General features: G+C 49.5%; 1 protein-coding gene across 1 annotated transcript in view; it reads left to right on the top strand.

Moving 5' to 3' along the window:
• Window positions 1-868: 868 nt before the first annotated feature.
• The window catches only part of LOC311244087 (uncharacterized protein), a gene marked incomplete at both ends in the record, with an annotated part of 60,055 nt that continues 40,602 nt past the window's right edge, over window positions 869-20,321 (top strand). The window contains one exon of the mRNA XM_084333498.1: window positions 869-1,051. Coding sequence (XP_084189624.1) covers window positions 869-1,051 — 183 coding nt within the window. The remainder of the gene's footprint in view (window positions 1,052-20,321) is intronic.

The following is a 20,321-nucleotide window of genomic DNA, read 5'->3' as shown; positions in this document are numbered from 1 at the left end:
TGAACGAGGGATGAGGGCATTCACAGAAGAGGAGCAGTAGAAGACAAGAGAGAGAAAGAGTGTTGGATGAAGAAGAGAGAGAGAGGAACTCAGGCGTGGCGATCGGGAACTTTTCGGGGACACTTTTAACGGTTTTCACTCAACCCTGTCATCACAAATCGGATATAAAATACCTTCTCGCAGCAAAAGAAAGAAAGTGAACCTCCTGAAGTTAGTCGATTGCTATTCTCAACCGAGGAGATCCTGTCTGAGGGCCTACTCTGCTTTCACACTGCGTGTGAACTGTTCTGACACCGTTTGAACTGTGCAGCCACTGTGTTTGAACTGTGCTGTTTTTTGCAATAGTTTGGAAACGTGCCGGACTGCGTGGTGGGTGAACCGATTCAATTGGAAATGACTGGAGACCAACCCTGATCATGTGTGGATCTCCAAGGGGCATTCCCTGATTTCAGAAGCCATACTTGCACACAGCCTGTAACAGGAGACCCAGGCGGACTGTGGAATAACAGTAGATAAGTCTTAACGTTGGGCCACATGTAAGGTTTCTATATGAGCTTAGTTCATTTTGAATGACGGTAGATTAGTCCTATAATTGTTGCAGTTTGGTTCCTCCTCAACTCTGCTGCGCTTGTTGGAGCTCAAACACATAAACAGAGAGAGAGGGGAAACTACAGGAGAGACAAGGCAGACACATACTGTAGACGGCTGGAAAATCCAGTTAGACAAACCGACGGCTAAAGCAGACGGACCAACTGACCAACATATCGGGCAAGAACATAGCATCGACATATTAGCCAACAGAGAGAGGCCAACTAGCATTTAAAACCTCCACAAGTCATTATCCTGGTGCAATCAGGGGGAGTCAGCCATGTCGCTGCCCATGGATCTGAGCCCGTTGGGGAGCTACCATGGTGCGGAGAAGGATGCGACATTGGGATCCCTGGAGAAACAGCTCATCTGCCCCATCTGTCTGGAGATCTTCACTAAGCCTGTAGTCATCTTGCCCTGTCAGCACAACCTCTGCAGGAAGTGTGCCAATGAGCTCTACCAGGTGAGAGAGAGCGAGAGAGAGAATGAGAGAATGAGAGAGAGAGAGAGAGTACATAGACCTACCTACAAACAGAGCACATACCTTTATTTTTAAACATATCTTTAAAGTTTATACAAAGTTATCTTTACTTACATGTAGGCCTACACATATTTAAATTATTTAGCCCAATTCTCTTGTTTATTTTTTTGTTAGTCTACATTTTCTACATAGTATATTTGATTACAAAGTTGCAATGTGACACAGCTCTGTTTCTTTATTCTAGTAGGCCTATATTTTAATTGTCCATAGTTTTAGTTTCGATAAGTGCTTAAGTTTGATACGTTTTGACAGACAGACAGACAGACAGACAGACAGACAGACAGACAGACAGACAGACAGACAGACAGACAGACAGACAGACAGACAGAGCAGGGGTCATGTCAAAGATATTGTGTGCGTGGATATATATAATGTAAAATTATGCATGTACTGTAGTCTATGTTGGTTTTTTTTATTGGTGGGGTGGCGGGTATAAGTGTGTTAGTGTGTGTATATTTAGTAAAGGCATCGTTTTATTAGAGCGTTTTACACACACACACACACACACACACACACACACACACACACACACACACACACACACACACACACACACACACACACACACACACACACACACACACACACACACACACACACACACACACACACACACACACATGCATGCATAGTCTTTAACAAAACACATCCCATCAGCAGTACCTCAACAGGTGTTAGTGAGGACTCTGGATTACCAGTTGCTAAACTGGGACATCGGGACATTGAAGTACTGTTTTCACATACAACACATGCTGTATACATGTGTGTGTGTGTATTCAATCAATCAATCAATCAATCAAGCCAGGCTAGTCTACAGTTGCTCATGTCTCTTACCTGCTTCCTAAACCTCTTGTAAATGGATATGTTATTTGATTTATGGTTCCTGTTTAAATCGGTGGCATGGAAAGGTTGCACCGTTGCCTAAGGGACTTTCCTCCAAGACATTAAAGCTAGCAAGTGTAGTCAGACTGAAAGATCAACGTGTCAGTGAGGGTCAACATTCAACATGTTCTTTAATATCGTTCTGTAAAACTATATATTTCACCTGTGATTTCAAACTTAAATGTTAGTTGAACTTAAAGGGGCACATAATAATAATAATAATAATAATAATAATAATAATAATAATAATAATAATAATAATAATAATAATAATAATAATAATAATAATAATAATAATAAACTTTATTTGTATAGCACCTTTCATACAAGAATTGCAGCTCAAAGTGCTTCACAGCAGCAAAAAGACAGGCACAAAATGAGCACATAAAGTGCAGACATATAAAATCACATTGTTTTTCACATTAGGATCTAACATCCCAATAGGCCACCTTGTTTAAGGTTTGATTCTATTGCAGTTTTAAAATAGACAATAATAAAAAGAATAAAATAGACAATATATAGAGTAAAATAGTGCAGTGCAATAAAATAGTAGAATAAAATAGACAGAGTAAAATGATGCAATAGTGCAGTGCAATAAAAGAGTTCTGAATTACTGTTAACAGTTTAAGGCTTTGTGTTCACCGGGGACGTTTTTTTCAAGGTGGACCGCTTTGAAAAGCAAAAATATGCATGCCCAGAGCGTTTCCAGAGCGTCTCGCGACTCCCACGGCTCCGCCACTTGCTCGATGTTGATTGGTCGATCGAAAAAAGTTACCTTGATGAGCGGCGCTCCGCCCAAAAAAAACGCTAGCCACGAGAGCGCTAAAACGCGAGGTGCGGCACTGGGAAAAGGAGCGCGCCTGTCGCGTCTGTAGCATAGAAATGCATGACAGAAAGGAGCTGACAACTCATAAAACGTCCCCGGTCGACACGGGCCCTAAAATTGTCTTTACTTTCCCTGTTTGATATCCACAGTTTAAAACCTGACAGTCTTCCTTCCTGTTTGATACCCACTTTGACCCTTTGAACCTCCCTCTCAGGGCAAACCTCCCTCTCAGGGCGCAGGTTCCCTCTCTCAGGGTGCAGTTCAATACCTGAACAGTTCAAAACCTGTAATAAAAGAGTAGAATAGAATGGACAGACTAAAATAGTGCAATCTACAGTACAAGCAGCAGCGGAGTGTATTCATTTAAAAGGCTAAGGTGAAGAGGTACGTTTTTACTTAGGGAAGTAAAAGACGTTAGAGAAAAGATAAACAAAGAATTACTGACTTGAATTGAGAAAAAGGCTAGATATGTGAAACAGACATACTATGAAGGAGGAACGAGAGCGACCAGACTCTTAGCTAGACGAATCAGAATACAACAGAAACTAAATACAATACACACAATAAGAGACACAAACACAAACAGGTTACTAAGAGAACCAGCTGAAATAGAGAAGACATTTGTAGAATACTATAAGACACTATACACACAACCGAAAGCGGCAGGAGAAGAAGAGATAGAGACATTCGTAGAAAAATTAGATTTACCATCGATAGGAAAGGAACAGAACAAAATATTAAATGCAGAGATAACAGAACAGGAAGTAGGAAATGCGATCAGTAAAGCAAAGAACAATAAGTCACCAGGTAGCAACGGATTCCCTTCGGAATTTTACAAAACATTTAGACAGGAACTGAGGCCCATATTAGAGGCAGCATTTAGACACACAATGAAAAAAGGAACAATGCCACCCTCATGGAAAGAAGCCATAATTACTATGATTCCAAAGGAAGGGAAGGATAAGGAACTATGTAGTAGCTTCAGACCAGTGTCCATACTTAATGTAGATTACAAGATGTATACATCGATAATATCCAAAAGATTTGAGACATTTATGCCAGATATTATAGACGAAGACCAGACCGGATTCATTAAAGGAAGAAAAACACAGGACAACATAAGAAAGACAGTGCAGATAGTAGAGGAGATACAAAAAGAAGGAGGAAGTGCAGTACTAGTTAGCCTGGATGCAGAAAAAGCATTCAACAGTGTAAGCTGGATATTCCTATATAAAGTATTAGAGAAATTTGGACTAGACAAAAACGTGATGAAAACAATTAGGGCATTATATCAAGAACCAACGGCAAGGATTAAAGTAAATGGCAACCTGACGGACCGGATCAAACTAGAGAGGGCTACAAGACAGGGCTGTTGTCTTTCGCCGACGCTCTTCGATATATTCATCGAACCACTGGCTCAACTAATTAGACAGACCGAGGACATCAAAGGGGTGGAGATAAGAGGAACAGAACATAAATTAGGACTGTTCGCAGATGATGTGATAGTATATATGAGACAACCAGACACAAGCTTCCCGACACTGATGGATTTACTGACAGAATATGGATATTACTCAGGAGGATATAGACTTAATGTAACAAAGACACAGACCTTAACATTGAACTACACCCCAACGACAGAGATCAAAGACAAATACAAGATTAAATGGGATATGGACAGGATCAGATACCTAGGAGTGAATATTACAAGAGGGGTGGAGGGACTATACGATGCAAACTATACACAGATTAATCAGAAAATCAAACGAGACCTAGAAAGATGGACAGTAATGCCTCTAGACTTTAGCTCAAGGATCGAAATTATAAAGATGAATATATTACCAAGGTTACTATACCTATTTCAGGCTCTACCTATATTAATACCACAAAGCCAGTTCAGGGAATGGAATAAACAGATATCAAGATTCATATGGGGGGGGAAAAGGCCAAGGATAAGATATGTGACTATACAAACAAGACGAAAGTCTTTCTCTGGTCTGCATCCCCTTAACAATTGTATGTATTGAGCTGTACTGCACTGTACCCATTCTGCAATCTGTTAATAAAGTTTTCATTCATTCATTCATTCATTCATTCATTCATTCATTCATTCATTCATTCACAATTACCAAAGGAGAAAGGAGGAATGGCAATACCTAGTTTAGAAGATTACTACTACGCAGCACAGCTGATAATAGTAACATGTTGGTGTAACGAGAACTATGAAGCCAAATGGAAAGACATAGAAACAAAAAATGAGGGACTCAAAGTGCAGGCACTAATAGGAGACAGGCAGCTATACAGAAGAAAGGAACAACTAATAGACCCAATTACCAAATTCACTATAAATATATGGAACAAGATAGTAAAGAAATACAAGCTAGAAAAAGAAACCAAGATACTGAGATGGATAACGCACGACAACAAATTTAAACCAGGGAAAGAAGATCATGGGTTCAAAAGATGGGAGAGGGGGGGCATAACAGCAATATGTACAATGACAGAAGGAGGGGAGATCCAGACTCTACAAAAATTGAAAGAAAGATTCGGACTAGAGAATAGCGACCACTTTAGATATTTACAGATTAGGGACTACTACAACAAGGAAATAAAACTAGACAAAGACAAAGATCAGAATGGGATAATTAAGATAATGGTAAAAGCATACGAAGGAAGGAAGGGGGGGGGGGGGATATCGGCACTATATCAGGCAATAATGGACAGCAAGGACATCACAACCAAATATATAAAGGAAAAGTGGGAGAAGGAATTAGAAACGGAGATAACAGAAGAAGAATGGTATAACATATGTAAGATACAACACACAACCACAGGGTCAAGGATATGGAGGGTGTTTGGGTGGAAAAACATAATTCGATTTTTTATAACACCAGAAATACAGGGCAACTATACACCAACACAGAAACCATGCTGGAGAAAATGTGGACAGGAAATAGCAAACCACACACACATATTCTGGGGATGTCAGATAATAAAGAACTATTGGGAAGAGATAGGAGGGATAATAAATTAAATAGTAGGATATGAAATACCCCAGACAGGACAAGTATTGTATTTAGGGAACTTAACACAGGAAGGAATGCAGGGGAAAGATATATACTTGATTAAGATATTGCTAGTAGCAGCCAAGAAAGCACTGACGAAAATGTGGTATAGAGTAGAAGCACCGACGAGGGAACAATGGACAGAGATAGTGGGTGGGATACAGGAAATGGAGAGAATCACACATAGGCTGAGGCTACAAGACGAGAAGTTTGAGTCAAAATGGGAGAAGTGGGAAGAGTACAGGAAAAAAAGAAACAACATCACAGGAGAGTGAAAAGGAGACAAGAAGAAAAAACGAAACGAAAATAAACTATGAAGGTACCAAAGAACCCATGTCACTTTTTTTTTTTTTTTTTATTGTTTATCACTTTTCTTTGTTTTTGTTTTGCTGTGTTTTTTCCTTTTCCCCTTTAGTGAATTTATTTTAGGTCAACTCGTCATTCGATTTTGATATAAATTTGTCTAATATCAGCTATATCTTTTAGTTCTTATCTATCGAATTCTATTGTACTGTCGTTTATAATTTTGACCGCCAATTGTATTATTGTATGTGGATGTTCTGTTTGTAAATCAAAAAACTGAAAATAAAAATTTAAGTATAAAAAAGAAGAGGTACGTTTTTATATATATATTTTTTTTTAAATATTTAGAGATCTAGCTTCCCTAATGCCCATAGGTAGGATGTTCCATAGCTTTGGTGCATAGTTAGTGACTAAAGCCCCAGGCTTGCACATCGCAGTCACGAAAGGGGCTAGTAGTAGATGATTGTAATTATTCTAGAAGGCACATAGTTGACTAGAGAATTTGCAATGTAGCTTGGTCCTGTTCCATTTAGTGCTTTGTAATGAGGAGGAGGACCTTGAAATCGATTCTAAATGTTACCGAAAAGCCAGTGCAGGGTAGATACTGGACTGATTATGGTCTCTCCTCTTGGTTCTAGTTAGTAGCCTAGCTGCAGAGTTTTGAATGAGTTGGAGTCGTTCTCTGTTTTTTTGGGGGAGGCCGGTGAGGAGTGCATTACAGTAGTCAAGTTGGCTTGAGATAAAGGCATGGATCAGTTTTTCACCATCCTTTTGATTTATAAATGGCCATACCGTAGCTATGTTGAATGAATGAATGAATGAATGAATGAATGAATGAATGAATGAAAACTTTATTTAACAGATTGCAGACTGGGTACAATACAGTATGGCTCAATACACACAATTGTTAAGGGGATGCATACCAGAGAAAGTCGTTTGTCTTGTTTACATCAGGGTCCCCCATTTTCAATTCATAGTGACATTTATGACATACACAACATACATGACATTTATGGCATAGGGACATACATGACATACAGGTATTTAGTACTGTTACATTTGTGACATATACAATATTCAAATATACAGTACTGTTACCCATAGATCCTGACAGAGTATATACATATGATGGGGAGGGGACTGTACATTAGGAGGGGGTGGGTGGGTGGGTGGGAGAGAAATATACATACGGTGGGGAGAGAATATATACATGCGGTGGGGAGGATACTGTCTATTAGGAGGGGGTGGGGGGGTTTGGACATTTACGGTGGCCAGTTTCGAATTGCAGCCTCCCGTAGGTGCTCTTTAAGAGCGGTTTTGAATGTGGGTAGGGATTCACATTCCTTTACAGCTTTGGGTAGGGCGTTCCACATTGATGTGGCATAATTGTGAAACGTGTTTAGTCCCTTTTTTGTGCCGAATCTGGGTTTAACATGATTTGTTGAGCTTCCTCTGGTGTTGTGGTCGTGGTATTCACTGACCTTTGGGAAGTATTTTGACATGTACATGGGTACCTTAGTCGTATAGTGTATCTTGTTGACCAGGCCCATTGCAAGTTGCTGTACTGTTGTGTTGTCTACTCTAAGCCATCCTAGGTTGTCAAAGTGGGCAGGGGTGAGGTGGGTTCTAGGGGTAAGGTCAAGTAGAAGTCTGACCAGTTTGTTTTGTGATGTTTGTAATCTTGTTTTTAGCGCCTTTGAGGTGCTTTGGTACCATGAGCATAGTCGTAGTACCCTTGAATGAGTGCTCCTGCCAGAGTCGTCAGGGTATTCTTGTTTACCAGAGAGGAGATCCGGTACAAGAATCTAGTTCGTTGGTTGACTTTTTTTTATTACATTGGATGCCATTTTGTCACAGGAAAGATTTGCCTCTAGGATGGAACCCAGGTAGGTAATTTCATCTTTCCTTGTGACAATATTGTCACCCACTGGTTGCTGATGGTTGCTCACCTTGCTGTGTGATTTAAAGCTTAGGTCGGAGTCTATTATAACACCAAGACTTGTAACTTCCGGTTTGATCCAACGGTTTGATCCAAGATCACAAAACAAACTGGTCAGACTTCTACTTGACCTTACCCCTAGAACCCACCTCACCCCTGCCCACTTTGACAGCCCCCTCCCATCCCTGCCCAGCAGGGGGAAGTTGGAGTGAAACAATGAAGAAGGACCAGGCCCCCTAACACAGCGCAAGGTACAACACAGTATGGACCAAGCACGTCACTGTTATGGGCAAGCCGTAGTGGCATACACATGACACACATATCCACGACATCAATCCCCGCGAAGCCCGGACCGACCCGGCATTTTCCCCCCGGAAAAAGCACGAAGTCCTTCGGGGTACCAGAACAGCTGATCTGCGCCCCGGCGGACAACGGGTTAACTGACTTGGTCCGGCGTGACCAGAACCAGTCCCGTGTCCTAGTCACGCCGCCATCCCCAGTCCTAAGAGGGGGGTAGGTACGCGTGTCGATCTAAAACATCACAGAGGGCGCCACCAAGATGGACAGAACTTGAATGTGCTGCTCCTGGCGGCCCACCTCATGGGCGTGAGACCCCTCCGCCAATGTAATGATCTACTCCGTCATCTCCCCCCGGAGATGCACGTGAGTCATCGAGTCTTGCACTGGCGCTCGGTAGAGATAAAAAATCTCCTTCATAAAAAACGCTGATTCTATGAATTGGGCAACCAAGGCGCGCCAGCCCAAAAACGTGGTTCCACATAGGAAGCACCCAGGGCCAGCGCTATATGCACGTCAAGAACCTGAAACACATCAATGGTGAATTCTAAAAAGAAAACACCAGACGACATTCCCTCCATGCTGTCTGGGACGAGCAGCAGGAAGCCGGTCAATAAGACACAGACACAGGCCTTATATGACGCGACTGAGGGCAACCCCGTCAATTCTGCTCCTCACATAAGAGGGGAAAACAGAAGTTCCCCCAGAGAGACCTCCACGTGAGTACAATTGAAAAAGATACATGCCATAATAATTGGGCCAAGTGACCAACGGCCCAATACACACTAATAGAGTTTTCGAATGCAACGCATCATCCAATTTTGACAAAGACAGCGGTCTGCAGCACAGAGCCTGTAACCTCACGGATGTCTCCTGGCCAATAGGAAACGCACCCAGTGACGTATCCCATGGCCGGGGGGAAATCCCGTGACTCACCCATCCTAACAGGGAGTGGAACCAGGGAACCCCCCCCCCCCTTCCCCCTCCCTATGACGCGCTGCCCCTCAGCCAACAGGGAAAACTGACAGGCAGGAGGTCCCACCTCCCGGCCAATCAGTAAAGGGGGGGGAGGATTTTATCAGCCCACCCCTCATGACCCCTCACCCCTGATACGATGCAACTGTGAGGATTGGTCCGATTCCGCACGCTTCAAGGTACCAATTACCTTCGCGCACCTGAAGTGAGTTCTAATCAGCTTGGTGGAGCCCTTATATACTCTGGTGTTCCTAACGTTCTGTGTCGGGTCGTTTTGGATTACCACTGGCTGCTGCTTGTTTCCTCCTGTGTTGTACCTCGTCTGTTTCTCTCCAGGACGTCTATGGAAGTCGCCGCTGTTGCTTTGCTCTGCCATCCGTTGGATCTCTGCCTCGTAGACCGCTTTGCGCAGTTGCGCCTTGGTTTTTGGAATTTTGGAAGTTTTGGAATGTACTTTTTTTGGATACTCTGTTTTTCTCGCATTTTCCTGGACTCTGGACCTTTCTGTTTTTTGTGTGTTTGGGTAACACTGAAGAGGAGCCGCTTGTTGTTGTTACTGACTCAGCTAAACAATTCTGGACTGCATTGTATTCCGTTCGCTCGTCTTGTTGACATTATCTCTCTCTCTGTTTCCCGAGTGGATCGTCAAGTAGCTGCAGAGCCGCAGAGTCAGAGGCGCAACGCCACAGTGCCGTCTCTGCTCTGAAGACGAGCTGCAGAGCCGCAGACAACTCTGCCAAGAACATTCTCCCTTTGTGCTTTAGTTGTTTTCGCTCATTTCTGTTTTGTAAATAAATACGCCCTGGTTTTTGGCTAACTCTGAACTACCTGTCTGTGCCGTGCTATTGGGGTTGTTGACAAACCATAACATTACGACCCGACCATGTCAACCCCAGCCGACACAGACAGAGTTAGGGCAGCGTTGGCGGTCCAGATCGACTTGACCAACGACCACACCCAACAGTTAGGTGCGGCTGCGGCTGCTGTGCAGGACCTCCGGGCCCAGGTCCAGCCTATTCAGGAGTCTCTTAACACTCTGGCCACCCAGCAGACAACCCAGGGTAATCAGCAAGCTGATATTCTGCACCAGCTACAGGCTCTCAGTGCAGCATTTAACACCCTGCTTTTAACCCCACCTGTCCCAGGAGTCCCAGCCAGATCACCACCCGCAGCCGCGACAGACCCCGCACCTCCCGACCTCGCACCTCGGGAGCCCCGTCTCTCCGAACCACGTTTGTTCGACGGTAACTTCGAGGATTGTGCCACATTCATCATGCAATGTGAGTTGGTTTTCCTTCATCAACCCAGCCGATTTACGTTAGAGGGAGCCTGAGTAGCTTACATGACTAACCTGCTCACAGGCCGAGCAGCACAGTGGGTTACTGCTTCCTGGTCTATGAGGGCTGATTTTTGTTTCTCCTACCCAGACTTCGTGGCAGAGCTCCGAAGGGTTTTCCACCACACAGTTCGTGGCCAGGACCCAGGAGCTCGGTTGGGCACCTTCCGGCAGGGCAGTGGCAGTGTCACCGACTACGCGCTGGAGTTCAGACTGGCCGCAACCGAGAGCGGTTGGAACGATCGGGCGCTTCATCTCACCTTCCTGAGGGGGCTCAACGACGCTGTAAGGGACCAGCTCGCGACCCGAGAGGAGCCCGATTCTCTCGAGGGCCTAATCAGCCTTGCTATTCGCATCGACGGACGCCTCCGGGAGAGAAGGCGTGAGAGAGCCCGACTGGGACCCCCAGGCGTTCCCCAGACCCCCCGTACTCGTGACAGTACTGCTGTCCGTCCTGCCCCCTCCGCGACTGGTGGTCCTTTCCCCTCCCGGTCTGTGACCGAGGAGGAACCCATGCAGCTGGGACGCACACACCTTAGCCAGGCTGAATGGGAGTCCAGGCTCAGGTCCTCTACTGCGGCCGGGATGGACACCGTATCTCCCATTGCCCTACCCGGCCAAAAGACCAGGCTCGCCGGGACCCCGGGAGATCCTGGTGAGCCGTTTTTCCTGTTCCCACACCCGTGCACCACCTAACCGTCTGACGAGCGTCACCCTAGCCTGGGCGGACCAACGGGCGACGGTGGAGGCACTCATTGACTCGGGTGCTGATGAGAGTTTCCTGGACGTTGAGTTTGCCACCCAGGCCAACATTCCACTTGAGGACCTCGAGAGGCCCTTGGAGGTTTTCGCGCTGGATCAGCACCGCCTGGCTGACATCACTCAACGCACCTGTCCTGTCCTCCTCACCATTGCTGGTAACCACGTTGAGAGAATCCAGTTTTTTATTACCAGATCCCCTCTTGTCCCAGTAGTCCTGGGTCGGCCCTGGCTCGCACTGCATGAGCCCCACATCGCCTGGTCCTCCGGCACCATCAGGGGGTGGAGCTCCTCCTGTCATGCCCAGTGTCTTCAGGCGGCATCCAGTCCTTCGCCCCGGAGTTCCCCTTGTGTGCCGCCCCCGGACCTCTCAACTATTCCCCCCGAGTACCACGACCTCGGGGAGGTTTTCAGCAAGTCCCGGGCTCTGGCCCTTCCGCCTCACCGGCCTTACGACTGTGCCATCGACCTCCGCTCAGGGGCCCCCCTTCCCGGCAGCCGCCTCTACAGTCTGACCGTCCCTGAGAAGGCAGCGATGGAGAAGTACATCTCTGAGTCCTTGGCAGCAGGCCTCATTCGGCCCTCTTCCTCCCCGGTGGCGGCCGGTTTCTTTTTTGTTGGGAAGGATGGAAACCTTCGACCCTGCATTGATTATCGCCAACTCAACGAGATCACCATTAAGAACAAGTATCCTCTTCCTCTCATGAACTCCACCTTCGAGCCCCTCACCCAGGCTACCGTCTTCACCAAACTGGACCTCCGGAGTGCCTACCATCTGGTCCGTATCCGAGAGGGCGATGAATGGAAGACCGCCTTCAAGACTCCCAGGGGTCATTACGAGTACCTGGTGATGCCGTTCAGCCTCACCAACGCTCCGGCGGTATTCCAGGCGCTCATGAACGACGTCTTCCGTGACATGCTCGAGGAGTTTGTGGTGGTTTACCTGGACGACATCCTCATCTTCTCCAAGACCCTCGAGGAACATGTCCAGCATGTCCGCCGTGTGCTGGAGCGCCTCCTCCACAATCGGCTCTTCGTTAAGGCAGAGAAGTGCCGTTTCCACTCCGACTCCGTCGATTACCTAGGCTTCATCGTGGAGAGCGGCCTGACCCGAGCTGACACTCGCAAGATCCGGGCCGTGGAGGAGTGGCCGGAACCCACCTCTCGGAAGGAGCTACAGAGCTTCCTTGGGTTCGCAAACTTCTACCGGAGATTCATCCGGAACTACAGCCAGGTGGCGGAACCACTTACCAGGCTGACCTCTCCCTCCCTGCCGTTTGACTGGTCTCCAGCGGCCTGCGCTGCGTTCCGTTCCCTCAAGAAGAGGTTCACCACCGCCCCGGTCTTGCTCCACCCAGACCCCAAGAGGCAGTTCATTGTGGAGGTGGACGCCTCGGATACTGGACTAGGGGCTATCTTGTCTCAGCGGTCGGCGACGGACCAGAAGGTCCATCCGTGCGCTTTCTACTCACGTCGTTTCCTTCCTGCCGAGAGGAACTATGACATTGGCAACCGGGAGCTGCTGGCGGTAGTGGCTGCCTTGGAGGAGTGGCGTCATTGGCTGGAGGGGGCCGAGGAACCGTTCACCATTTGGACGGACCATAAGAACTTGACGTACATCCGTGCATCCAAGCGCCTCAACGGCCGGCAGGCAAGGTGGGCCAGCTTCCTCAGTCGGTTCGACTTCTCGCTGACCTTTCGCCCTAGGTCCCGCAACACGACGGCCGACTCTCTGTCCCGGTTACACTCCAAGGGGGCTCCAACCACTGAGGATCCGACTCGAAACCGTGGTCAGGCGTGCCCTACATTTCCATCCCGCTCCCAGCAACGTACCCGTTCGTTGCCTCTTCGTCCCCGACTCAGTCCGGTCCCGGGTTCTCCAATGGGGCCATACCAGCCGGTTTGCCTGTCACCCCGGCGTTCATCACACGTTCTCCTTCCTGGCTCGTCGATTCTGGTGGCCCACCATGAGGAACGACGTCAAGGAGTTTGTTCTGGCCTGCACGGTCTGCGCCCGCAGCAAGGCCTCCCACCAGGCACCCTCCGGGCTTTTACAGCCACTTCCCATTCCGAGCCGCCCTTGGTCCCATGTGGCGTTGGACTTCGTCACGGGTCTTCCATCGTCCCAGGGAAACACGTGCCTTCTGACTGTGGTGGATCGGTTCAGCAAGGGGGTTCACCTCGTGGCCCTTCCCAAGCTTCCCTCAGCTTCCGAGACAGCGGACCTCCTGACAAGCCACGTGTTCCGCCTCCATGGTTTCCCCCAGGACGTCGTCTCGGACCGGGGTCCCCAGTTCACTTCCCAGGTATGGCAGGCCTTTTGCAAGGGATTGGGGGCAACTGTCAGTCTTTCGTCTGGTTATCATCCCCAGACCAACGGACAAACAGAGAGGATGAACCAGAGCGTGGAGTCTGCTCTCCGTTGTGTTGCCGCCGAGAGACCCGCTTCCTGGAGCCGGTTCCTTCCCTGGGTCGAGTACGCCATCAACTCCCTGGTCAGTTCCGCCACCGGCCTCTCGCCATTCGAGGTATCCCTGGGCTACCAACCCCCTCTTTTCCCTGCACAGGAGTCGGAAGTGGCAGTTCCCTCCGTGCAGGATCATCTCGACCGGTGTCGTCAGGTCTGGGAGATCACCAGGTCTGCGCTGCTCCGGTCATCGGAGCGCGCCAGTCGTGGAACTGACCGACGCCGGATCCCTGCGCCGACGTACCACCCTGGGCAGAGGGTATGGTTGTCCGCCAAGGATCTTCCGCTTCGATCCTCGGCCAAGAAGCTTAACCCCCGGTTCGTCGGCCCTTTTGAGATCCAGAAGGTGCTCAGTCCCGCGGCGGTGAGTCTTAAGCTTCCTGCGTCCATGCGCATTCACCCCGTTTTCCATGTGTCCCGGGTTAAACCTGTCTCTCTAAGTCCCCTGATGCCTCCTGCTCCAGATCCGCCTCCTCCCGAGATGGTGGACGGACACCCCCAGTGGAAGGTCCGTCAGCTCATGGACGTCCGACGGCGGGGACGGGGGTTCCAGTACCTGGTGGACTGGGAGGGATACGGTCCGGAGGAATGGAGCTGGGTCTCCCGCCAGCTCATCATGGACCCCGCCCTGGTCACCGACTTCCATCGGTCCCATCCGGGGAAGCCGGGGCCGGGCAGGTCGCCGGGTGGCTCCCGTGGAGGGGGGGGTACTGTGAGGATTGGTCCGATTCCGCACGCTTCAAGGTACCAATTACCTTCGCGCACCTGAAGTGAGTTCTAATCAGCTCGGTGGAGCCCTTATATACTCTGGTGTTCCTAACGTTCTGTGTCGGGTCGTTTTGGATTACCACTGGCTGCTGCTTGTTTCCTCCCGTGTTGTACCTTGTCTGTTCTCTCCAGGACGTCTATGGAAGTCGCCGCTGTTGCTTTGCTCTGCCATCCGTTGGATCTCTGCCTCGTAGACCGCTTTGCGCAGTTGCGCCTTGGTGAGTTTTGGAACGTACTTTTTTTGGATACTCTGTTTTTCTCGCATTTTCCTGGACTCGGGACCTTTCTGTTTTTTGTGTGTTTGGGTAACACTGAAGAGGAGCCGCTTGTTGTTGTTACTGACTCAGCTAAACAATTCTGGACTGCATTGTATTCCGTTCGCTCGTCTTGTTGAGATTATCTCTCTCTCTGTTTCCCGAGTGGATCGTCAAGTAGCTGCAGAGCCGCAGAGTCAGAGGCGCAACACCACAGTGCCGTCTCTGCTCTGAAGACGAGCTGCAGAGCCGCAGACAACTCTGCCAAGAACATTCTCCCTTTGTGCTTTAGTTGTTTTAGCTCATTTCTGTTTTGTAAATAAATACGCCCTGGTTTTTGGCTAACTCTGAACTACCTGTCTGTGCCGTGCTATTGGGGTTGTTGACAAACCATAACAGCAACGACAAAGCAGAGCCATGACACCAGTAATAGCGTGCTACATGAAAGCGCATTATACGTGTTAGGGTAACAGCTTCACATTCTGCACGCCAGCCACAGATGATAACCTCGCCTGTGCAAAAACTGGTTTTATACATGGCTTCAGGCTCATGTGCGAACTTGCCACCTGAATTTTTACACCTTTACCCTAAAGTTGTAAGGGTTCGGTGTGAGGGTAGGTGAGGAGACCCCAAATGCAGAACACGATCAGAGAGAGTAGAGGCAGAGACAACGGAATGAAACTGAACAGGCTTTTACTTTGGCAGTTTGCAAGCAACAATGATACACGTTAAAAACGGTAACAAACAAAAACAAACTGTAAAAGCCGGAAAACAAAACTCAGCAGTGCTGGAAAAAGTGGACTAAAAAAGGAACGGACTCACTGGGAAATACAGGTGACAAAGGTGAGTACGTGACCAAACACAACTTGGGTAGACAAAACAAAACAAGGGCAATGGCGCGACAGGGAAGTGAGAAACGGGCAGGAATAAATACTTCCCATGATTACTAATGAGCGCCAGCTGGACTGGTGAACACAAAGTATTAGTAAAAATAAATCTCACACAAAAAATAAAGGCATGTGTAAAGGGATAACTTACTGGAAACATATGTAAAGGGATGAACCCTTAAAGGAAACATATGTAAAGATATTAACACTTACTGAAAACATATGTAAAGGGAAGAACCTTTAAAGGAAACATATGTAAAGATAACCTTTTAAACACAAGCTAGACCGGGGAAACACAACATGAACAGAGGCAGCATAACATTAACAGTATTAAACATAGCCAGCAAACCTAGACCTAAATGGTCCAGTATCTGGAGTTGCTGCGTTTGGCCACCAGAGGGCGGCAGAAAACCACTGTTCACATTGTTCACAGTACCCCCCCCCAAAGGGTCGGCTTCCAGACGACCGGTAAGACCGTCCGGGAACGGTGATGCGGGGGGCCGAGACCCCGGCAAAAACTGGGGGCGAGGACCCGGAGAACCGGGGCCGGGGGGCCGCGAAAATAACCCAGAAGGGGCATAGCAGCAGGGGACCCGAGGAACCGGACCAGAGGGTAGCCCGGGGAAGGGCGGGCGGGGCACAGGGCCAGGGCGGCCCGAGACGGGGACAAAGGCCCGACGACGGGGGCCACAAACGTGGACAGAGGCCCGGTGAGGGTGACTGGAAACGGGGACGGAGGACCGGTCAGGGGGCCTGGAGCAAAGGGGCGTGGGAGACAGACCCGGAGCAGGACCCCGGACGAGGGATCCTCCAGGCGCAGGACTCTGGGCCGGACCATAAGGGCCGGAGCGGAGGTGCGAAGATGACAACCCCGGAGCAGGACCCCGGACGGGGACCACTCCATGTGCAGGCCTCGGGACCGGGTGCAGAACCCCGGACGGGGGTCTCTGCGGATGTAGACCACGGCGAAGACCACGGCGAAGACCACGGCGTAGGGCTGGACCAGACGAAGAGCCGGGACCAGACAAGGAGCCGGGGCCAGATGAGGAGCCGGGACCAGACGAGGAGCCGGAACCAGACGAGGAGCCGGGACCAGACGAGGAGCCGGGACCAGACGAGGAGCCGGGACCAGTCGAGGAGGCCGGGCTGGGCGTAGAAGCCGGACCGGGTGTAGCGGCTGAGTCAGGCGTGGGAGCCGGACCGGGCGTGGAGGCCGGACCGGGCGTAGCATCTGGGGCTAAACTAACAGGGGCTAGGCTGGCAGTAGAGGCTGGGTTAGCTGAAGAAGCCTTGCTAGCTGTAAGGGCTTTACTAGCCTTTCTAGACTTGCTAGCAGTAGCAGGGGGAGCTAAGCCAGTACTAAAGGCCGGAACCACACTGAGTCTCCTAACAGAGGAAACCATAGGTTTAGCTGTAGGGCCTGTAGGACTAGCAGTGGCTGTCCTAGCAGGGGACGATAAGGAAGTAGCTGACACGGCTATATTGGCTACCGGGGCTACAGGACCTGTGCTAGCTAGCTGTAGATGCTACGTTAGCAGGAAGAGCTAAGGTGCTAGCTGCAGATGCTACACTAGCAGGAAGGACCATGCTAGTCTTCTTAGGTTTGCTAGCCTTCGGAGCCTTGCTAGCAGTGCGTGCTATGCTAGCAGGTGGGGCTCTAGCAGACTGGGCTGAACTAGCTGTGAAAGCCTGGCTAGCTGAAGAGGCTAAACTAGAAGACGGGGCTGGACTAGCTGTGAAAGCCTGGCTAGCTGAAGAGGCTAAACTAGCAGACGAGGCTGGACTAGCTGTGAAAGCCTGGCTAGCTGAAGAGGCTAAACTAGCAGACGAGGCTGGACTAGCTGTGAAAGCCTGGCTAGCTGAAGAGGCTAAACTAGCAGACAGGGCTGGACTAGCTGTGAAAGCCTGGCTAGCTGAAGAGGCTAAACTAGCAGACGAGGCTGGACTAGCTGTGAAAGCCTGGCTAGCTGAAGAGGCTAAACTAGCAGACAGGGCTGGACTAGCTGTGAAAGCCTGGCTAGCTGCAGAGGCTAAACTAGCAGACAGGGCTGAACTAGCTGTGAAAGCCTGGTTAACTGCAGGGGCTTTGCTAGTGATAAAGATCGAGCCCACAGTGAAAACAGAAGAAACCATTGACTTAGCTGTGGGGGCAGAGGTTCTGCTAGCTGCATTAGCTATGGTAGCTAGGCTAGCGGCTATGCTAGTAGCCTGGGCTGTGTTAGCAGCGAGGGAGCTAGCTGTACTAGCTACGGAAGCTAGGCTAGCGGCTGTGCTAACAGTCTGGGCAGTATTAGCAGAGAGGGGGCTAGCTGTACTAGCTACGGGAGCTAGACTAGCGGCTGTGCTAACACTCTGGGCTGTATTAACAGTGAGGGGGCTAGCGGTACTAGCTACGGAAGCTAGGCTAGGGGCTGTGCTAACAGTCTGGGCTGTATTAGCAGTGAGGGGGCTAGCGGTACTAGCTACGGAAGCTAGGCTAGCAGCTGTGCTAACAGCCTGGGCTATATTAGCAGTGAGGGGGCTAGCGGTACTAGCTACGGCAGCTAGGCTAGCGGCTGTGCTAACAGTCTGGGCTGTATTAGCAGTGAGGGGACTAGCTGTACTAGCTACGGAAGCTAGGCTAGCGGCTGTGCTAACAGTCTGGGCTGTATTAGCAGAGCGGGGGCTAGCTGCACTAGCTCTGGAAGCTAGGCTACTGGCTGTGCTAACAGTCTGGGCTGTATTAGCAGAGCAGGGGCTAGCTGTACTAGCTGTGGAAGCTAGGCTAGCGGCTGGTGCAGTGGCAGTAGAGGCCTTACTTGTGGAGGAAGGCGTGCTGGTAACCGGAGCTTCACCGGGGGCAAAGGACAAGAGCTCCCGAATCAGCCATCGGATCACACGGCCGTGCACCTCCAGCTGAAACGTCTGCTCCACGCTGCACTCACCGATGGCTATACAACGCTAACCCAAGCTATACAAAGCGACCAAGACAATTCTCACACAGCACACGTTTTGTAGATAAAGACATCGTTATTAACAAAAACATTCGGGAGGGGAAGGAAGGAAGAGTGGAGTAATGTCCATTGGACATCTTACCTGCACCAAGGAACGCAGGACGAAAGGCCGCAACACAGGTTGGTCTACCACGTCGACGAAGGCCTCTCGCTGGCTAGGCCAGAAGAAGCAATGGCCGGAGCCTAGCTCCGGCGTGACGCCCCCCTCCTGCAGCCGGTCATGGCGCAGGCCCGACGACATCTCCTGCCAAAGATGACGTCGTAGTCAGAGTGCCAGGGCCTGCTATTTTCACGGCTACGCCAATGGTTGTAGCACAAGCTAAACAGCTAACTCTAGGCCAACTGATAGCATCAAGCTAACGTTCCCAGCCGAGCGCAGCCGGCAGCTAACGTCGTGGCTAACAGCTAACTGGCTAACAGTTAGCTCAAACTGGCTATCGCTAGCCACTAGCTCACGCAGAAGCAAGCTAAGCGGCTACTACTGAAAACTGTACACCGTGAGAAAAGCAATACAGGCCAACACTTCAGACAGCCGCTGTCTTTTCCTCTTCTTATCCGAAGAAAAAAGGGAAAAAGGCAACACACGTCCCTCTTCAGAACGGTGTTTACCAGACACAGCGGTGTCGGCAACAAGCCCCTCGCGTCCTATAGCCGACCTGAGCATGGAGATATTCTCATAACGAACACCAAGCTCACCTCCCTCGCACCGGGTGTTTTTCATCTTGAAAAGCGGGGCCAGCACGGCGACAGTGGGTATCCGTTTGTCCAGAGACCCGGGGAATTGAACCGCAGATTCGGAATCACGGTCAGAGGAAAACAAAGCTCTTACTTGAGGAGGAGCTAATGTTGTCGTGGGGCATCAAACTAGAACCCCCTCCACGCCGCTAAGGGGCAGAGAAAAAGATCCTAGCCTGGAGCCGACCTTCGTAAGCTGTGTAGTTGTTCCCCCCACAACCGACACACCTGGCGCCCGCGTCGCAAATACATCACCCGCCCAGAGAGGCCGTCAGCCCCCACACGGCCGATCGCCTCCCAAGCAAAGTGTCCAGCTGCAGAGCCGGAGGCAATGCCGGCGGGGATTGCTCAGCGACGCGAGCCCCTAATGCGAAGTGCCGGTGGAGGTCAGAATGATCATCATCTTCTAGACACTCCGGTGGCGAAGACATTATCGCTGTATTTCCTCGAAAAATTGTGAGTGAGAAAACAAAGATATAATGTCAACGCAGCTCCTTTTCTCCAATAACGTAACTCCTTTCCAATAACTATTTCGGCATCAAACTAAAGTGGTGTATACAGTCACTTTTCGGTGGTGAAAATAGGGAAGGAGCTGTTAGTATGGCCACGACCCCGCTTATGTAGAGGAGCGGATGTGGGTGTGGCCAGGCGGATGGGTGTGTACATGTGGAGAAAATGATTCAGTATTAGATTGATAAGGGATGTG

This window comes from Notolepis coatsorum, assembly GCF_963971535.1.
Source record: "Notolepis coatsorum genome assembly, chromosome: 17".
Taxonomy (NCBI): domain Eukaryota; kingdom Metazoa; phylum Chordata; class Actinopteri; order Aulopiformes; family Paralepididae; genus Notolepis; species Notolepis coatsorum.
The sequence above is the reverse complement of the archived record's forward strand: the minus strand, read 5'-3'. Positions and strand labels throughout refer to the sequence as shown.